This window comes from Scylla paramamosain, chromosome 29, assembly GCF_035594125.1.
Source record: "Scylla paramamosain isolate STU-SP2022 chromosome 29, ASM3559412v1, whole genome shotgun sequence".
NCBI classification, from domain to species: domain Eukaryota; kingdom Metazoa; phylum Arthropoda; class Malacostraca; order Decapoda; family Portunidae; genus Scylla; species Scylla paramamosain.
In genome coordinates, this window is record NC_087179.1 from 13581880 (window position 1) to 13599379 (window position 17500).

Genomic DNA, 17500 nt, shown 5'->3' on the forward strand with positions numbered 1-17500 from the left:
GTGCACCCGTATCTTCCTCCCCGTCTGCGGCAGTGACGGCAAGACCTACAACAACCAGTGCCTGCTGGAGATTGCTGACTGTGAGAGCAGAGCTGCTGGCGGCGCGGGCGTGACCCTCGCCTCAGAGAGCGCGTGTGGTGAGTATCCTACAAACCAGCATGTTTGGGGCACTAACTAAATAAAATCATGGTTTCCAAGCCGGCGCGCTGAGATGGGTAGAAAATTGGTTGAATAACCAATTGGATACAAAGTATTCAATTGGACTAACGTAACCAGCGTGGTGCACAGGGGTCAGTTTTACAACCTGTTCTCTTCCTTGTTTGTATAAACGACACAGATGAGGGTGTTACCGATATAATATGTAAGTTTGCTGATGACACCAAAATAACGAATACCGTAGTCTCTAATGGACAAGTAAAAGAAATGCAGAACAATCTGGACAAGTTGTCGGAGTGCGGGCAAACCTGGCAAATGAGTTTTAATGCGCAAAAGTATGAAGTGCCTCACACAGGGTATCGAAACGAAAAATCAAAGTATATTATGAATGGCAGGCAGCTTAACAGTGCAAACAGCGAAACTGATACATGAGCAACAATATCGATCAACCTAAAACCTAGCCACTAATATTCAGAAAATGTAAAGAAAGCAAAAAATAATTATAATTGCCTTGATCATTAGAACATTTGAATATAAATCTAAAGGTACGATCTTCACTTCCTACGAGTATAACTCCTTGGTACGTCTCTCTTTGGAATACTGCGTTCAAGCACGTGTCCCTTCTACATGAAAGACACAGGTAAACTAAAACAAGTTCAACGTAGAGTAAAAATAATTGTACCAAATGAAAGAAACAAATTATACGAAAAGCGACTTACTTAGAGAATTAAATCAGTTTCTATTAACTAAATGACCAAGAGGCGACTTAATAAGTGTTTAAAATCATCAAAGGCATTATTAGCATGGACTGCAGTAAGTATTTCACAAAAGAATTTTCAAATGGGAAATCCTTCAATTCCCATGAATCAAAAAACTTCTTTTTCAATCGAGTCGTCAACTTATGGAACGGACTTCCTCGAGACGTGATAGACTGCAACACCACAGACTTTTAAACGCCATCTTGATAAACAGTTCGCCTGAAATCCGCGGTTGTCAGTGTTTGTTAGGGATTAACCTTCTTGCCTTCAGGAAGTGGTGGCACCTCATTTCATTTATTTTCATTCTTTCCCTAAAAATTTCCTTCGGGTTATTACTTCTTCAACCCCGTCAGGTATTCATTTCCGACCTCTTTCCTATACAGGTTGTGGCGGAGGACGTGGAGGGTGGGGAGAGAGCCTTCTACTTTGCTGTCCTTTTCTTTTACTAACACCAAAGAAATCCTAGCTCAAGTCACCTCGGAAGGACAGCAAGATTTGTTGTGGCCTGTGTATCTATGTAACCATGGAACTATCGCGGCCTGAGGCGGGAAGAAGCAGGCACATGTGAAATGTCCAGGAAAAAGCTGTGTCTGACCGCCGAGTCTGCCGCACGCCCACGCCGCTTTCCGCTTGTGATGTCGTCGATGTTCTTAGCGCCCATCACACAGATCCGCTTTCTCACCTGCAGACGCCCCGGCGGAGGTTTCGCCACCCGTTGCACCCGTCCCGGAGGCGCCCTCGTGCTCGAAGCAGTGCACCCGCATCTTCCTCCCCGTCTGCGGCAGTGACGGCAAAACCTACAACAACCAGTGCCTGCTGGAGATTGCTGACTGTGAAAGCCGAGCTGCTGGCGGCGCGGGCGTGACCCTCGCCTCAGAGAGCGCGTGTGGTGAGTGAGCTGATGGCACGGGAACAGGGTGTGGGAGGGGAGTGGCTGGGAGCGGGTGGGTAATGGGGACCACTGGGGTTGTCAGCCAAGAATGCACTCGCTTCACCACACGTTCAGTGGGCGACTTTTTACTTTGAAACTTTGATCAAAACTCGTAAAAAAGTCATAAAAACAAAGCCGGCAACATTAAGTCCTGAAACGGTTCTGAAAACTGGTGTTGCCGAGCGGCTGGTGCAGTGGCCGTGTGGCGCGGCGCGGGCGGCGCTGCTTCTCATAAAAACACAAGTACACGCCTGTTAACGAGGAGCAGGTGCCTGGCCCCCTGCCCCGCCTCGTGCCCTCACCGCTGCACCTGCACTGCTGTTCAGGGATCACAACAAACGCTTTAATTCCCGAACCAAATAAATGGAAAGCTCGGAAATTCAACAAAAGTTACAAATATTTAAAGTTATGAATGAAACACATTTCTTTAGTGAATTTCCAAGGTGTGGCAGCGCAGTGACGCTCACTAGGCTCGCCCCCGCACTCATCAGGCCAACTCCTGCTGGCCAAGCGAACCCTTCAAACTCGTGAGGGTGTTGGCGCCGCAGCAGGTGGCGCGGGGTGGAGTTGCTTCACGGTCGTTCATCAGAAAAACTGCTTTAAACATAAATTCAGGCGAGTGATTTCGTCTCCAAGTTACGGCGATAAAACTTTTCCTTTCTCTTCACGGATGCGCATGAGTTGTGCCGCACAATTTGTCGTGATTTTCCGAGGTCATTCTTGCCAAATCTAGACTCTCGGCAACTAGTGCCGCGCCCGCGCCGCGCCGCGCTGCATGCTGGACATGAGATGGTGTGACGTCTCGGCGAGTGGCGGGCGTCAGTTTGCTCTGCGGCAGCGCGTCTCCTCACTGTAGAAAAGTACCGAATTATTCTGTGCCTCGCCACATCAGGGAGGTGTGTGCATCGCATTAATTTTAATTTGTAATTATTTCTTATTTAATTGTATTTTACTAATAACTTTTATGACTTTCAGAAGCCACGATAAAGGAGCCCGCCCCCCCGGTGCCCACGTGCTCGCAGAAGTGCACCCGCATTTCCTTCCCCGTCTGCGGCAGCGACGGCGAAACCTACGAGAACGTGTGCCTGCTGGAGGTGGCGGACTGTGAGAGCAGAGCCGCGGGCGGCGGGAGCGTCATTGTCGTCGCGGAGGGCCCGTGTGGTGAGTGAGCGTTAATGAACTGTGTTGAAGTCTAGGGTCAAAAGTGTGGTGTCCTCCAGCACGGCGAGGCAGCCGCCAGCAGGGTGTGGCTAGAGGAGGCAACACAACTGTTGCTCACAACGAGATTGTTTGTGATGAGTTACGCAAATTTATTTGAAGTGAAAGACGTAGGATGGTAAAGATGCTGACTCCTCCCACACGGCGCTGCCTCCGCCATGACTGGCAGGGGAGGAAGCAGTGTGCACCGCGCGGGGCGGACGATGTGGTGCAGCACAGCTTGCACCGCGACACTCACAGCGACGTGGCCCGTGGAGGAGAGAGGGAGGATGCTGGTGCTCTGTTGATCACCCACAACAGGGTCTCGTCGACGTTGTCATACGGGTGTTTTTCAATCTGCAGGAGCCACGACGGAGGCGTCGCCCGCTGTGCCCACCCCGGAGGCCCCTTCTTGCTCGAAGCAGTGCACCCGCATCTTCCTTCCCGTCTGCGGCAGTGACGGCAAGACCTACAACAACCAGTGCCTGCTGGAGATTGCTGACTGTGAAAGCCGAGCTGCTGGCGGCGCGGGCGTGACCCGCGTCTCGGAGAACGCTTGTGGTGAGTATCCTACAAACCAGCATGTTTGGGACAGCGTGAGTGCCTTGCTCCAAGAATTCCAGTACATTTCCGTACTCTATCGCGGCCAGGGGCGGGAAGTCGCGGGAGGCGGCGGCCCAGATCGCCGTGGCTGGCGGGGAGTCGATGAGAGTCGTGCTGCGGGAAGACAGTCCCGTTAAGGATGCCTTTTTTTGTTCCCACTGTCAACACCACATGCTTGAGTTGATCAAGATGGTCAGTCCCGGTGAAAACTGACTGGCGGTGACGCGACAGCTGCAGCGCCTGCTGCACCTCACGCCCACGGTGTGGCGGCGTGTCTCCAGTGCGGGGGCAACACGCCGCTTCTTTGGACATGACACCAAATATGAGAGATCAAGAAAAGCTAGATGGAATATTTCTGTGAGCAATTTCATCCCGCAGTATTAACATAAAGGTAGACAGCTGCTGCTATGGGGAGTGCTTCACATTGCGCCGTCACGGGCAGGCGGCAGAGGGAGGCAGGGAGCCCCAGGGTGGTGGTGGTTGGACAAACCTCGGGGCGGTGCTTACACAAGATCAGTTTAGTAATCCCGAGGCTCAGCGGGCTTGCCCCGAACAAACCCGACAAACAAGTGGCCCGCAGCATGAAGTGACGGCCTGTGTCTGGCCGCCGAGTCTGCCGCACGCCCACGCCGCTTTCCGCTTGTGATATAATCGATGTCCTTAGCGCCCATCACACAGATCCGCTTTCTCACCTGCAGACGCACCGGCGGAGGTTTCGCCACCCGTTGTACCCGTCCCGGAGGCGCCCTCGTGCTCGAAGCAGTGCACCCGCATCTTCCTTCCCGTCTGCGGCAGTGACGGCAAGACCTACAACAACCAGTGCCTGCTGGAGATTGCTGACTGTGAAAGCCGAGCTGCTGGCGGCGCGGGCGTGACCCGCGTCTCGGAGAACGCTTGTGGTGAGTATCCTACAAACCAGCATGTTTGGGACAGCGTCAGTGCCTTGCTCCGGGAATTCCAGTACATTCCCGTAATCTATCGCGGCCAGGGGCGGGAAGACGCGGGAGGCGGCGGCCCAGACCACCGTGGCTGGCGGGGAGTCGATGAGAGTCGTGCTGCGGGAAGACAGTCCCGTTAAGGATGCCTTTTTTTGTTCCCACTGTCAACACCACATGCTTGAGTTGATCAAGATGGTCAGTCCCGGTGAAAACTGACTAATGGTGACGCGACAGCTGCAGCGCCTGCTGCACCTCACGCCCACGGTGTGGCGGCGTGTCTCCAGTGCGGGGGCAACACGCCGCTTCTTTGGACATGACACCAAACATGAGAGATCGAGGAAAGCTAGATGGAATATTTCTGTGAGCAATTTCATCCCGCAGTATTAACATAAAGGTAGACAGCTGCTGCTATGGGGAGTGCTTCACATTGCGCCGTCACGGGCAGGCGGCAGAGGGAGGCAGGGAGCCCCCAGGTTGGACAAACCTCGGGGCGGTGCTTACACAAGATCAGTTTAGTAATCCCGAGGCTCAGCGGGCTTGCCCCGAACAAATCCAACAAACAAGTGGCCCGCAGCATGAAGCGACGGCCTGTGTCTGGCCGCCGAGTCTGCCGCACGCCCACGCCGCTTTCCGCTTGTGATGTCGTCGATGTCCTTAGCGCCCATCACACAGATCCGCTTTCTCACCTGCAGACGCCCCGGCGGAGGTTTCGCCACCCGTTGCACCCGTCCCGGAGGCGCCCTCGTGCTCGAAGCAGTGCACCCGCATCTTCCTTCCCGTCTGCGGCAGTGACGGCAAGACCTACAACAACCAGTGCCTGCTGGAGATTGCTGACTGTGAAAGCCGAGCTGCTGGCGGCGCGGGCGTGACCCTCGCCTCAGAGAGCGCGTGTGGTGAGTGAGCTGATGGCGCGGGAACAGGGGGTGGGAGGGGAGTGGCGGGGAGCGAGTGGGTAATGAGGACCCACTGGGGTTGTCAGCCAAGAATGCACTCGCTTCGCCACACGTTCAGTGGGCGACTCTTTACTTTGAAACTTTGATCAAAACTCGTAAAAAAGTCATAAAAACAAAGCCGGCAACATTAAGTCCTGAAACGGTTCTGAAAACTGGTGTTGCCGAGCGGCATTAACACGCTCAGCGCCAGGTCGTCCCCAGCATCACACAGATGCGTGCACAGTATCTTTTAAAAATTCCTAACTAATTCTTTGTGTATAATTTTTCACTGATTATTCTTACGACACCTCCAGAGGCCAAGACTGAGGCTCCGCCCTCCGAACCCGTCCCCGCGGCGCCCACATGCTTACAGAAGTGTACCCGCATTTTCTCCCCCGTCTGCGGCAGTGACGGCAAGACTTACAACAACCAGTGCCTGCTGGAGGTGGCAGACTGTGAGAGCAGTGCTGCTGGCGGTGGGAGCATCATTGTCGTCGCGGAGGGCTTGTGTGGTGAGTGTGTGTGTGGGGGGGGGGCTCTCAGTAGATTTCCCTGTATAGTCTTCTCACTTCGTCTTAAGCCGTAAATTCAAGTTGAGACTGATCAGTGCACACAAAAACATTCATGTCGACCTTATCGGTTGTGGGCAGCGTGTGCGAGGGCGGCAAGGCGTTGTAGTGGAGGGGTCGGTGCCTCAGTGTTTCGCACGTGTCTTAAACAGCGCGTCTTCCGCCGTCGTCCTGTCATACGGGTGTTTTCCCACCAGGAGCCACGACAGATGCGCCGCCCGTTGCACCCGTCCCGGAGGCCCCCACTTGCTTGAAGCAGTGCACCCGCATATTCCTCTCCGTCTGCGGCAGTGACGGCAAGACCTACAACAACCAGTGCCTGCTGGAGATTGCTGACTGTGAGAGCAGAGCTGCTGGCGGCGCGGGCGTGACCCTCGCCTCTGAGGGCGCGTGTGGTGAGTGGATCGGAATTTTGCATACTGTGGCTTCCATGGCAGTGTTCGCGTGGCGTGGCTGCCGCAGCCTCGGGTGTGGGTTGGTGTGGGACGTGTGTCGCTCCGCTGACCTGGCTCTGTCTCCCGCAGCGCGCCCCGAGCCTCCCCCTACGTCCCGCATCGAGGTGGTGGACGTGGCCGTGTCCTGCAGACGGAAGTGTTCGCAAGTTTCGAAGCCCGTGTGCGGCTCAGACGGCAACACTTACGAGAACGAGTGCCTCATGGAGGTCGCCAGCTGCCGCGCCAGACGTGAGGGGGGCCGCAGCGTGTACCTGCAGTACGGCGGGTCGTGCGGTGCGTTGAGTTCACACCTTGGCTTCCCCCAAAGCTTCTGTCATTGCGTCGCTACGCCGCAGCCCGCGCCACACTGACGCTTCGCTTACGCTTTCTCCTTGCACTCAGCCGCCCTCGCCTCTCACTGACAGCCTTTATTTTCCGCAGACGAGATGTTCGAGTCCCTGGGCAGCGGCTGCCGCAGAAAGTGTCCGGAGAAGTACGAGCCAGTGTGCGGCTCAGACGGCCAGACGTACGACAACGAGTGTGTGCTGGAGTCTACCAACTGCGGGCGTTGGGCGCGGAAGGAGCAGGGCGTGTACATCGTGGACGACGCGCCCTGCGGTGAGCGATGACCTTCGGCGTAGACACTCGGCCTCAGCCCGCTCACCCTCGCTCCGCTTGGAATATTCTATAAATATAATTTTGATACCAATTCTAAACTGTCTTTCCCTGTCCGCTCAGTGCGACGCTCGCCTCCCACTCTCCCTTGAGCATGTCACTCCTGCAACCTCGGGTAATGTATTCACGCTACTTTGTTGCATCACCTGTCCGTCACCTGAACTCCGCGTCTGCCTGATTCCCTTTTTGTCTGTCTCTATGTCTTGGTTCTGCACTGACTTGTGGCGGCGCTGCTGCTGCCTCAGTATTTTCGGTTTGCTCACTATTACGTCACGTGTTTGTCTGATGGTGGTTTGTTCTTTGCAATTATCTGCTCACCAAGTAACGCAATGATCTGTATTTGTTCATCATTCATGACGTCTGGTTTGTCGCGTATGTCTCGCGCCCTTGCCATGGGGGAGAAGAATGACCCTCTTTCTTTTTCCAGGGGCCAAGCATGGCAAGACAGAGGTGGACTCCGCCCTCAACATCGTCCTGGCCTCCTCCTTGTCCTCCCAGCAGTCCTCGCCTCTGGACGCCAACAGCCCCTCCACCCAACTGTCGTCATCATCTTCCTCGTCCTCGTGCCAGCAGGCCTGCACGAGGGAGTTCAAGCCCCTGTGTGGATCAGACGGCGTGACCTACAGCAATCCCTGCACCCTGGAGGTGGCCAACTGCAAGAGCCGCGCCAGGGGAGAAGTCGATGTGATGCTGGAGTTCGAGGGTCCCTGTGGTGAGTGTGACGGGGGCAAACTGGCAGGGTGAGGCAGGGCTGGTAGGGTGAGGCAGGGTGATAAGGTTGGCAAGGGTGAAATTAGGCAGGGCTTTGTCTTTCATGGTTTCCGGTTGTGTTTGCCTTGTTGTTGTTGTTGTTGTTGTTGTTGAGTTTAGTGTGTGTCTTGATTACTCGTTCTTATTGTTAATTTCCTCCTCCTCCTCCTGTACTTCTTTTTCTTCTGTTGTTGTTTTTCCTCCTCCTCTTCTTCTCTTCTTCACAATCAACACCGTGGATGACCAATAGTTCTGGTGCTGTTTGATTTTCTTTTGTATTCCTCCTCCTCCTCCTCCTTCTCCTCGCCTTCATCTTTCTTTTCGTCTTTCCTCTTCCTTGTCCTTGTCTTCTCTCTTTGTATATCCTTCTCTTCATTGTATATTACACCCATGTTTTCTATCACCTCTTTTCCTTTATTTTTCCTTTTAACATTTTTCTCCTAATCTTGTCTTCATCCTTTTCATCCATTTGCTCCTCCTTATTTTTCCTTTTCTCTACTATATATTTTTTTCTCTTCTTCGGAGACGAAAATGAAAAAGAAAAGAGAATTAATGAAAGAGCAGTTTAAGGAATAAAATGGAATAAACACACGAGAAATCTAAATTAACGTCAAGAAAAATTAAGATAAAATAAGGAATGTATGAATTAATGACCAGTTAAAAAATAAATAGAAATAATAAATACAAGGTAAATTCTAAATTGACGTAAGGAACAATGAAGTAAATAGAGATAAACAAACAAATAAATAAATAAACAAATAAATAAACAAACAAACAACTATAAATTCGTAAACTTACATCATAATAAGACTTCCTTTACAGTTTTCCCCAACAAAAAAGGGTGAAAAAATAGGGAAAAAAGTGAGGAAAAATATATATATCCAAGGTGTCTTGAGTGTGTAGCGGAGTTCGGGAATTTCGTGTCTCCCTCCTCCTCCTCCTCCTCCTCCTCCTCCTCCTCTTCTTCTTCTTTTTTTTTTTTTTTTACAGCGAGGGGGGGTGAGAGGAAGAAGGTTGGGATATACATAAGAACACGTGAGTTTTCTTCGCTTTTTCTTTTCGTTTCTCTTTTCACTTGTTTCTTTTCTTTTTGTGTGGCTAATTTACCAGTGCATCCTCCTCCTCCTCCTCCTCCTCCTCCTCCTCTTCCTGCTCCTCAGAATATAAATAATAAAAGAGAGGGATGGTCTTAAAGTTTAAACCTCCCTGGACTCACTCTTGCTGTCTTGTTGTTGTTGTTGTTGTTGTTGTTGTTGTTGTTGTTGTTGTTGTGGTAGTGGTGGTGGTGGTACTTGCATTTGTTTTTTACTTCTTGTTTTTTGCATGTAATTTTTTTTTTTTTCATGGTTGTGCAGTTTTTTTTCTTTTCTTTTTTTTTTCTTTTTATTCGTCTATTCATGTTTCGCTTCTTCGTGAATGTTTTTTTTTCTCTCTCTTCTTCTTCATCTTCTTTGTCTCGTTCTTGTAGGTGATTATATATATATTCACTGCTTGCTCTTCTCTTTTTTTTCCTTCTTGCATATAAATTTCACTTTTTTTTGTACTTGCACGCTTCTTTTTTATACGTGCTTTTTACTTTTTTTGTTTTTGTTTTCTTGCACGTGTCTTCCTTCCACTCTTTTTTTATTCTTGTAAACAAAAACAAAGAAAAAAACTACTTTGTTCTTTTTTCTTCTCAATTTTCCTTCTTTTCCCGTATTTACACGTCTATCTTTCTCCTTTTCTTCCTTCTTCTTCATGTCCTTCTCTTTTTCTTCCTTTTCTTTTTCCTCCTCCTCCTTTTCAGACGCTTCCTGTTCTTCCTCCAACTTCCTCCTCCATTCCTTCTCCTCTGCTTCCTTCTTCTCCTCTTCTTTCTCTTCCTCTAGCCCTGGACGCTTCCTCTTCCCTCTCCTCCTCTACCTCCTCCTCTAGTACCGAACACTCACCCCCCCCCCCTCCTCCTCCTTCTCCTTCTCCTGCCTTAAAATGTCTGCCTCTAAAACCTTCACAGTAAGGGAAGGAACCTTAAGGGCATCTAATTCTTTTTGTTCTTTTTCTCCCTTCCCTCCCTGAACGACACGCCTTTCATCCTTCTTTCCTTCCTCCCTTCCTTCCTGCATTCTTTCCTTCGCCTCCTCATTGCCCTCAGAATCACTCGGGAGGAAAAGAAGGAGGAATATTTCAGAACATCACATCTCTTTTCTTTCAACTTTTCCTTCAGTTTTTTTTTTCTTTGGAGTGAAATTTGGAAAGAAAAAAATTGTTCAAGATGAGGTGAATAAAGAAATGATATATATATATATTTTTTTTTTCTAAAGTTAATGATGAAGGGAAGGAATGAAAATAGTTCACACACACGCACGCATGTACACAACAACAACAACAACATTAAAGGCATTAACAACAATTACAACAGCGACAAAAATTACTACTACTTCTACTACTACTACTACTACTACTACAACAAAACCAACAAAAGCAATAACAACAACACCAAGAGCTACTACAATTACAACAACTGTCCAACAACAACAACAACAACACGCATCTCTCACTACCCTGGAGGCCTTTCATCACAAGTCGCCGAGACAAAGGGAGCAGATAGGAGTGTTTAGGCCTACCCATGTTAATAAAAAAAAAAGTGGGGAGACAAAACATAAAAGCAAACCATTCAGCCTCTCCCTCTCTTTTCTTCCCGCCCTACTTCCTCTCCCCACCCTTCCCTCCCTTTATCTTTTACCCTCCATTCTCCCAATGCATCTCCCTGTGACCTTCCAATGCATCCGTCCTCTCTTTATCCTCCCTATATTTCCCTTTCTCTTTAAAAACATCCCTTTAAATGATCCTTTTACACTCCTCTCATTCATATCTCCCTTTATTCTCTTAGGCATTTAAACCTCCATATTTACTCTCATCTATTTACTTTTCCCGTGTCCAAAGTCTCTCTTTAAACTTCATTACATGTCTCTTATTCCTGGTTCTCTCCCTTTAAACTTCCCTTTGTGGTCTTAACTCTTAGCTTAACTTGTGTATGTGGTTGTAAAATCATCCAAAACTTGAGTAAATCCAGAGAAAGACTTAACTAATACCGCGGCGCTGAAAAGATTAAGAGTCTCTCCCCTGTGCTTCCCTCTGGCCGCCAAACAGTGACAGAAACGAGGCATGACCTTTATCTTCTTTTTATTACGAGGGCAAAATTTTCCTCAACTTGAAAATTCCATTGATGTGGAGAATAAAAGTAAACAAATCTGATGCCAAGATACTGAAATGATTAATCCGTCCTTGTCTCCCTTCCTCCCCCCCCCAGTGATGGCAACTTTATCTTTACCACGCTGATTGTACAGAACTCACCCTAAACTTTGCTCTATTGACGTCCAGAATAAAATAAATAGATAAAGAACTAAACCAATGACAAGACACTGAAATAATTAACCCAGCCTTGTCTTTCCCCCAGTCATCCCAACCTAACCTTTTACCTCACTGGCTACACAACAAAAATTCATCCTACTGACATCCAGCATAAAAATAAGCCTATCCAACGACACAACACTAAAATGACTAACTTCCCTTGGTGTTTCTCCCCAGTGGCCGCCCTGCCCCGGGGTCCCGATTGCGTGGGGCAGTGCGACAGGATGTACAGGCCGGTGTGTGGCAGTGACGGGGAGACGTACAACAACCAGTGTCTCCTGGAGCACGCCGACTGCCTCAACCCCTTCGTGTCCATCATTGTGGCGAGCGAAGGGCCGTGTGCCACCAGCGGTGAGGCCTGACTTGTTGTCTATATGAGGTTAGGTTAGGTATAGTAAGATTAGGTTAGGTTAGGCTAGTTTAGGTTAGGTAAGATAAAGTTAGTGTTGGTTAGGTAAGGTAGGATGACTTGGGCTTTGCTGTGCTTTCTTTAACGAGTGTACGTGATGTTAGGTTAGGTTAGGTTAGGTTAGGTTAGTTTAGGTTAGGTAAGGTAAAGTTAGTGTTGGTTAGGTAAGGTAGGATGACTTGGGCTTTGCTGTGCTTTCTTTAACGAGTGTACGTGATGTTAGGTTAGGTTAGGTTCGGCTAAATTAAGTTATATAAGGCAAGGTTATATTAGGTTAGGTAAGGTTACGTTACGTTAGGTATGGCGAGCTAAGTTAACTGGTGTTTTTGTTATGTGCTTTGTTAGGTAAGGTAAGGTAAGGTAAGGTAAGGTAAGGTTAGATTAGATTAGGTCAGGTAATACTATGTTGAGTCAAGGTTAAGTAAGGTAAGTTAAGGTGCCTGGTGTTTTTGTTATGGTATTTCTTTTTATGAGTAGGTAAAGTGAGGTTAGGTTAGGAAAGGTTAGGTTAGGTTAGGTTAGGAAAGGTAAGGTAAGGTTAGGTTAGGTTAGGTTAAGGAAGGTTAGGTTAGGAAAGGTTAGGTTAGGTTAGGTTAGGTTAAGTTAGGAAAGGTTAGGTTAGGTTAGGTTAGGAAAGGTTAGGTTAGGTTAGGTTAGGTTAGGTTAGGTTAGGAAAGGTTAGGTTAGGTTAGGTTAGGAAAGGTTAGGTTAGGTTAGGTTAGGTTAGGTTAGGAAAGGTTAGGTTAGGTTAGGTTAGGTTAGGTTAGGAAAGGTTAGGTTAGGTTAGGTTAGGTTAGGTTAGGAAAGGTTAGGTTAGGTTAGGTTAGGTTAGGAAAGGTTAGGTTACAGGCAGATAAGGTGACTGAAGTTTTTTGTACTTATCTGTTTTCTTTTGGTGAGTGAAGGTGAGGTTACTTACTTCCTTGTCTTCATCTCTATTCCCTCCCTCTCCTTCCTTCACTCCACCTCTCCCCACCTCTTACTTTCCCTCCCTCCCTCCCTCCCAAACCTTCCAGCAACACAACATCCATCGAACATTCTCTTCCATTATATTCCTGTCTTTAACCTCGCAAACACTCTCCTCCTCCTCCCCCCTCCTCCTTCTCTTCTTCCTCCTCCTCCTCCTCCTCCCTCAGCACTAATATCAGCCCAAGTCCACAGTCATCACCTCACAAACTCACCTCACTCTCAACTTGTCTCATAATCCTCCTCCTCCCTGCCCTTCTCCCCTCATCTCCCTCCTACTCTTCCTCCTCCGTACCTTTCTCCTCTCATTACCCCCTCCTCCTCCTCCTCCTCCTCCTCCTCCTCCTCCCTGCTTTTCTCCACTCCTCCAATCATCACCCTCCTCTTCCTTGGCTTTTTCCACTTCTCCCCTCATCACCTTCCTCCTCCCCCTCCTCCTCCTTGCCTTTCTCCACTTCTCCCCTCATCACCTTCCTCCTTCCCATCCTCCTCCTTGCCTTTCTCCCTTTCTCCCTTCATCACCCCCCCTCCTCCTCCTCTTCCTCATCTCCCTCATCTGCAGCCTGTCGTAACTCCTCCCCCCTCATCCCTTTCCCTAACCTGAGTTCATTAACTTTATCTTAAGGCCTCAATTCCCTTGCCCTTCCCCCAACCCCTATTCCCTAAACTCTCTTTCTCCCCCTCCCTTCTAGAAGCGTCTGTCCACATCCCCTCCGCCTCCCACTCCCTCCCGACCCCTCCCCAGGCCTAATCTTGCCCCTAAACACCCACACGCTCCTCGGCGCCGCACACCTGAGTCAGATAACTTTACTAAACTAACCTGCTTAGTTTGCCAAGTCCCTCGAGTTTCACGACTCCCGCTGTTCTCTCGTCGTCTGGCCTTCCTCTTTCCCTGGAGTTCATGCTTCCTGCACCTCGCCTCACGCAGCGACCACACCCAGATGAGACCAGATGTGTGAGTGAGGGAGTGAAAGGGAGGAAGGGTGGGAGTGAGAGAAAGGAAAGGAAGGAGGGAAGGAAAGGTGTGAAAGCTTGAGTGTGTGTAACTGAGGGAGGGAGGGAAGGAAGAAGTGAGGGAAAAGAAGGGAGGAGTGTGGAAGCTTGAGTGGGTGAAGAAGGAAGGGAAGGGGAAGAAAGGTTCATGTGAAGGAATTAGTGGGATTGATGAATGAATGAGTGAGTGGGTAAAGGAGCGAATGAAGAACGGAAAGTTTGAATTTGTTACACAGTGAGGGAATGAATGAGGAAAGAAGAATGTGAAAGAATAAATGAGTGTTAGTGTGTGAGTGAGTGAGTATCTCAGGGTGACGAGTGAAGGAGAGCCAATGGAAGCGAGTGAGCGAGCGAGTGAAGGGAGAAGCGAAGGAAGTGAAGGTGACGGATCAACACTACTAAGAACTTATTCAGGAAGTTAATAATTGAAGTCAGGAGCACGCCACGACAGACCTTGGTCATCAACACCCTGCTTAACTACAGGAGACTCGAAGTTACTAAAGTGAAGTTGAGAAATTAAAACAATGAAGAATACAGATGAAGTTAGATAAGAGCAAACTGCTAGACATATTAGTCACCAAAACACTTCGTTCTTAACAATGGGAGACTGAAATGAAGTTGCGAGAGTGAAATTAAGAAACTAAAACCGAGAATTCATTTGAGGAAGTTAGGTGAAGTTAAGAATACACCACTAGACACTTAGAGAGAGAGAGAGAGAGAGAGAGAGAGAGAGAGAGAGAGAGAGAGAGAGAGAGAGAGAGAGAGAGAGAGAGAGAGAGAGAGAGAGAGAGAGAGAGAGAGAGAGAGAGAGAGAGAGAGAGAGAGAGTGTGTGTTACGTTATTTGAGACTGATAAAAAATATATGCTTAAAATGTTAGTTTTTTTTTCTTTCTCTCTGTTCGACGTCTGTTTATCAACCTAATTTATATTTTTCGTGCATATTTTGGACTTCGCAAATATGATTTTACCCGTGAACTACTACTACTACTACTACTACTACTACTACTACTACTAGGACTACTACTACTACTACTACTACAACTACTACTACTTCTCACCTGCAGCGCCTCCGGTAGCAGGACCAGCAGCAGGACTTCCCCCTTCAGTCTTCCCGGAGGACTCTGAGGACTCTGAGGAGAAGGAGGAGGAGGAGGAGAGTGAGGAGTTTGCATCCCTGGGGAGCATCACTGTCACAGCCTACCAGCAGCCTGCCTGAGATGACGGAGCGGGTGAAGGGTTGTCAAGGGAAGGAACAATGAGCGAGGGTGAAGAGTACTCCCTTAAGGAATTCCTGTTTTAAGACGCATTCAGTTTCTTCCTTAAAATGCCAAGTTTCCTAGAGTGAAATTAAGGGAAGGTGGAGGTTTTTAAGGGGAGGGAAAATGCGAGACGGTACATAATTCTTACTTCCCTTCCAGAGTTCCATTTGTTTTTTGTTTTTCTTTTTTTAATCATACAAGTTTCTTCTTTAAACTGACTTGAATCTCCTGCAGTAAAATTAACGAAAAAGTTGTGAAGCTTTCGAGGGGAGGGAAAAAATTAGACTGGGTACAGATAAGCCCCTCTAGGAATTACTTCTTAGGATCGCATTTTCTTCGTTAAAATGACTTAAATTTCCCGGAAGAAAAAGGTGAAGGCTTTAAAGAGAAGGAAAAATGAGAGAAGGTGAAAAAAGGATATAATTTCTTGCAGTAAAATTAAGGGAACAAAGGTGAATGATTTAAAGGGAAGGAAAAATGAGAGATAAGATAAAATACCTCCTTTACGAATACCTTCAATAAATTAAGTTTCCCACACTAAAATTAAAGGAAGGATGACTTAAATGCTTATCAATAACTGGAAGAAGATATTTTTTTTTCCCTCTGCAGAATTGTGAAGTAAGAATGATAGTAAATATGAGGCAGGGTGATGTGTTGCCAGGGTTTGTGCTCACTGGCCAAGGGAGTCCCAGGCTGGTGCATGGACGGCTGATTATTATGATGACTATTGCTATTACGACTTTCAGTGTTGTTGATAATGTTATTGTTGTTGGCAGTAAAGGCGTGAAATGTTTATACAAAGGCGTGTCTACTATTGTTATGGAACTATTACCACTACTTCTACTATAAATATTAATGATATATATATATATTACTACTACTACTACTACTACTACTACTACTACTACTACTACTACAACTATTACGATACTACCACCACCAACACAATCACTTCTATAACTATACCACCAGCACCACCACCATCACTACTAATACTAATACTACTACTTCCACTACTACAACAACTACCACTACTACTACTACTACTACTACTACTAAATCCGAGTGGAACAATACCACTACACTTTCAACGCGAACAATTTCCTGCCGCACGTCACTTGTCAATGAGAGAGAGAGAGAGAGAGAGAGAGAGAGAGAGAGAGAGAGAGAGAGAGAGAGAGAGAGAGAGAGAGAGAGAGAGAGAGAGAGAGAGAGAGAGAGAGAGAGAGAGAGAGAGAGCAATAACGCTTCTGCCTCACTCCCCCGAATTACGAACTTCCGAATTACGCTTCCCGAATTGCATTTTTTCCCTTTTTCCCCTGTTTTTCTTTCATCCAGTCCCGTGTTTTTTCCTTCGAATCTCGTTTTCTTTTCTTTTCTTTTCTTTTTTTTTTGGAGTTTATTTTTCACATATGCTTGCTTTACTTTCTTTTCTGCCCCTAATCTCTCTCTCTCTCTCTCTCTCTCTCTCTCTCTCTCTCTCTCTCTCTCTCTCTCTCTATCTAGTGGTGTTGTGTGTGTGTGTGTGTGTGTGTGTGTGTGTGTGTGTGTGTGTGTGTGTGTGTGTGTGTGTGTGTGTGTGTGTGTGTGTGTGTGTGTGTGTGTGTGTAATGCCAATCATTATTAAAGAGTATATATAAAATAGCTTTCTTTTACTTCTTTATCCCATTCTCTCTCTCTCTCTCTCTCTCTCTCTCTCTCTCTCTCTCTCTCTCTCTCTCTCTCTCTCTCTCTCTCTCTGGAATAATAAATGCCGCGCTGTGATCCACACAAAGACCAGGTGTACAATCGGCATTATGTTCTCACGAGACTTGTCAGAATGTTACATTTTTTTTTACAATTCTACAAAACTTGAAGGGAAAACAAATAAATTAACCAAGAGAAAATACTACTGCTACTACTACTACTACTACTACTACTACTACTACCACCACCATCGGCATTTTTTTTATTTTCCCGTTTGTTTGTTTTTCTTGTAAATCTCTTGTTTTTTTTTTCTAGCGCTTTTCTTTGTCTTCCCTCTTTTCTTTCTTTTTCCAGCTTTCCATCTTTATTATCTTCTTCCTCCCATTCCCTCCACCATTACCAACTCTTCTCCTTTTTTACCTATATTTCTTTCCTTTCATCACTTTTTTTTTTTTTTTTTTTTAGCTCTTGTTCATCTTCCTTTATCTCTTCTTTTCTATATCTCTTCCTCTCCTTTCATCACCTCCTATTCTTTAGCTCTTCTTCATCTTCCTCCTCCTCTTCCTATACCTATAACATTACCAACTCTCTTTTTCTACCTCTCCTCTTTTCTTTCATCATATCTACTACTTCTTCCCTCTTCTTCCTCCTTCTATATATACGTACATCACCACCACCACCACCAACAACAACACCACAGCCACCACCACCACCATCACCTCTTCTTCCTCCAACACTGCTTGATTCACCGCCAACTTCTTCTCCTCCTCCTCCTCCTCCTCCTCCTCCTGCCGCCGCGTCAGTAACTTCTGCAGGCGGGACACGGGCTCAGGGACGCTCAACACTTCTTCCTC

General features: G+C 47.6%; 1 protein-coding gene and 1 long non-coding RNA gene across 7 annotated transcripts in view; one reads left to right on the forward strand and one right to left on the reverse strand.

Moving 5' to 3' along the window:
- LOC135115360 (agrin-like) overlaps positions 1-16199 on the forward strand; it is a 20171-nt gene extending 3972 nt beyond the window's left edge. Inside the window, exons 5-17 of one of the 6 annotated variants that reach the window (XM_064032047.1) lie at positions 1-137; positions 1603-1803; positions 2821-3006; positions 3406-3603; positions 4344-4544; positions 5276-5476; positions 5830-6027; positions 6282-6479; positions 6609-6812; positions 6960-7136; positions 7621-7905; positions 11511-11684; positions 14766-16199. The exon at positions 1-137 is cut by the window's left edge and continues 64 nt beyond it. In XM_064032047.1, coding sequence (XP_063888117.1) covers positions 1-137; positions 1603-1803; positions 2821-3006; positions 3406-3603; positions 4344-4544; positions 5276-5476; positions 5830-6027; positions 6282-6479; positions 6609-6812; positions 6960-7136; positions 7621-7905; positions 11511-11684; positions 14766-14917 — 2512 coding nt within the window. In that variant the 3' untranslated portion in view covers positions 14918-16199. The remainder of the gene's footprint in view (positions 138-1602; positions 1804-2820; positions 3007-3405; positions 3604-4343; positions 4545-5275; positions 5477-5829; positions 6028-6281; positions 6480-6608; positions 6813-6959; positions 7137-7620; positions 7906-11510; positions 11685-14765) is intronic. The other 5 variants (XM_064032048.1, XM_064032052.1, XM_064032050.1 and 2 more) reach the window with 5 other exon arrangements.
- The window catches only part of LOC135115361 (uncharacterized), a 173061-nt gene that overhangs the window by 14873 nt on the left and 140688 nt on the right, over positions 1-17500 (reverse strand). Inside the window, exon 4 of the long non-coding RNA XR_010275966.1 lies at positions 14760-14831. This is a non-coding gene — a long non-coding RNA (uncharacterized LOC135115361). The remainder of the gene's footprint in view (positions 1-14759; positions 14832-17500) is intronic.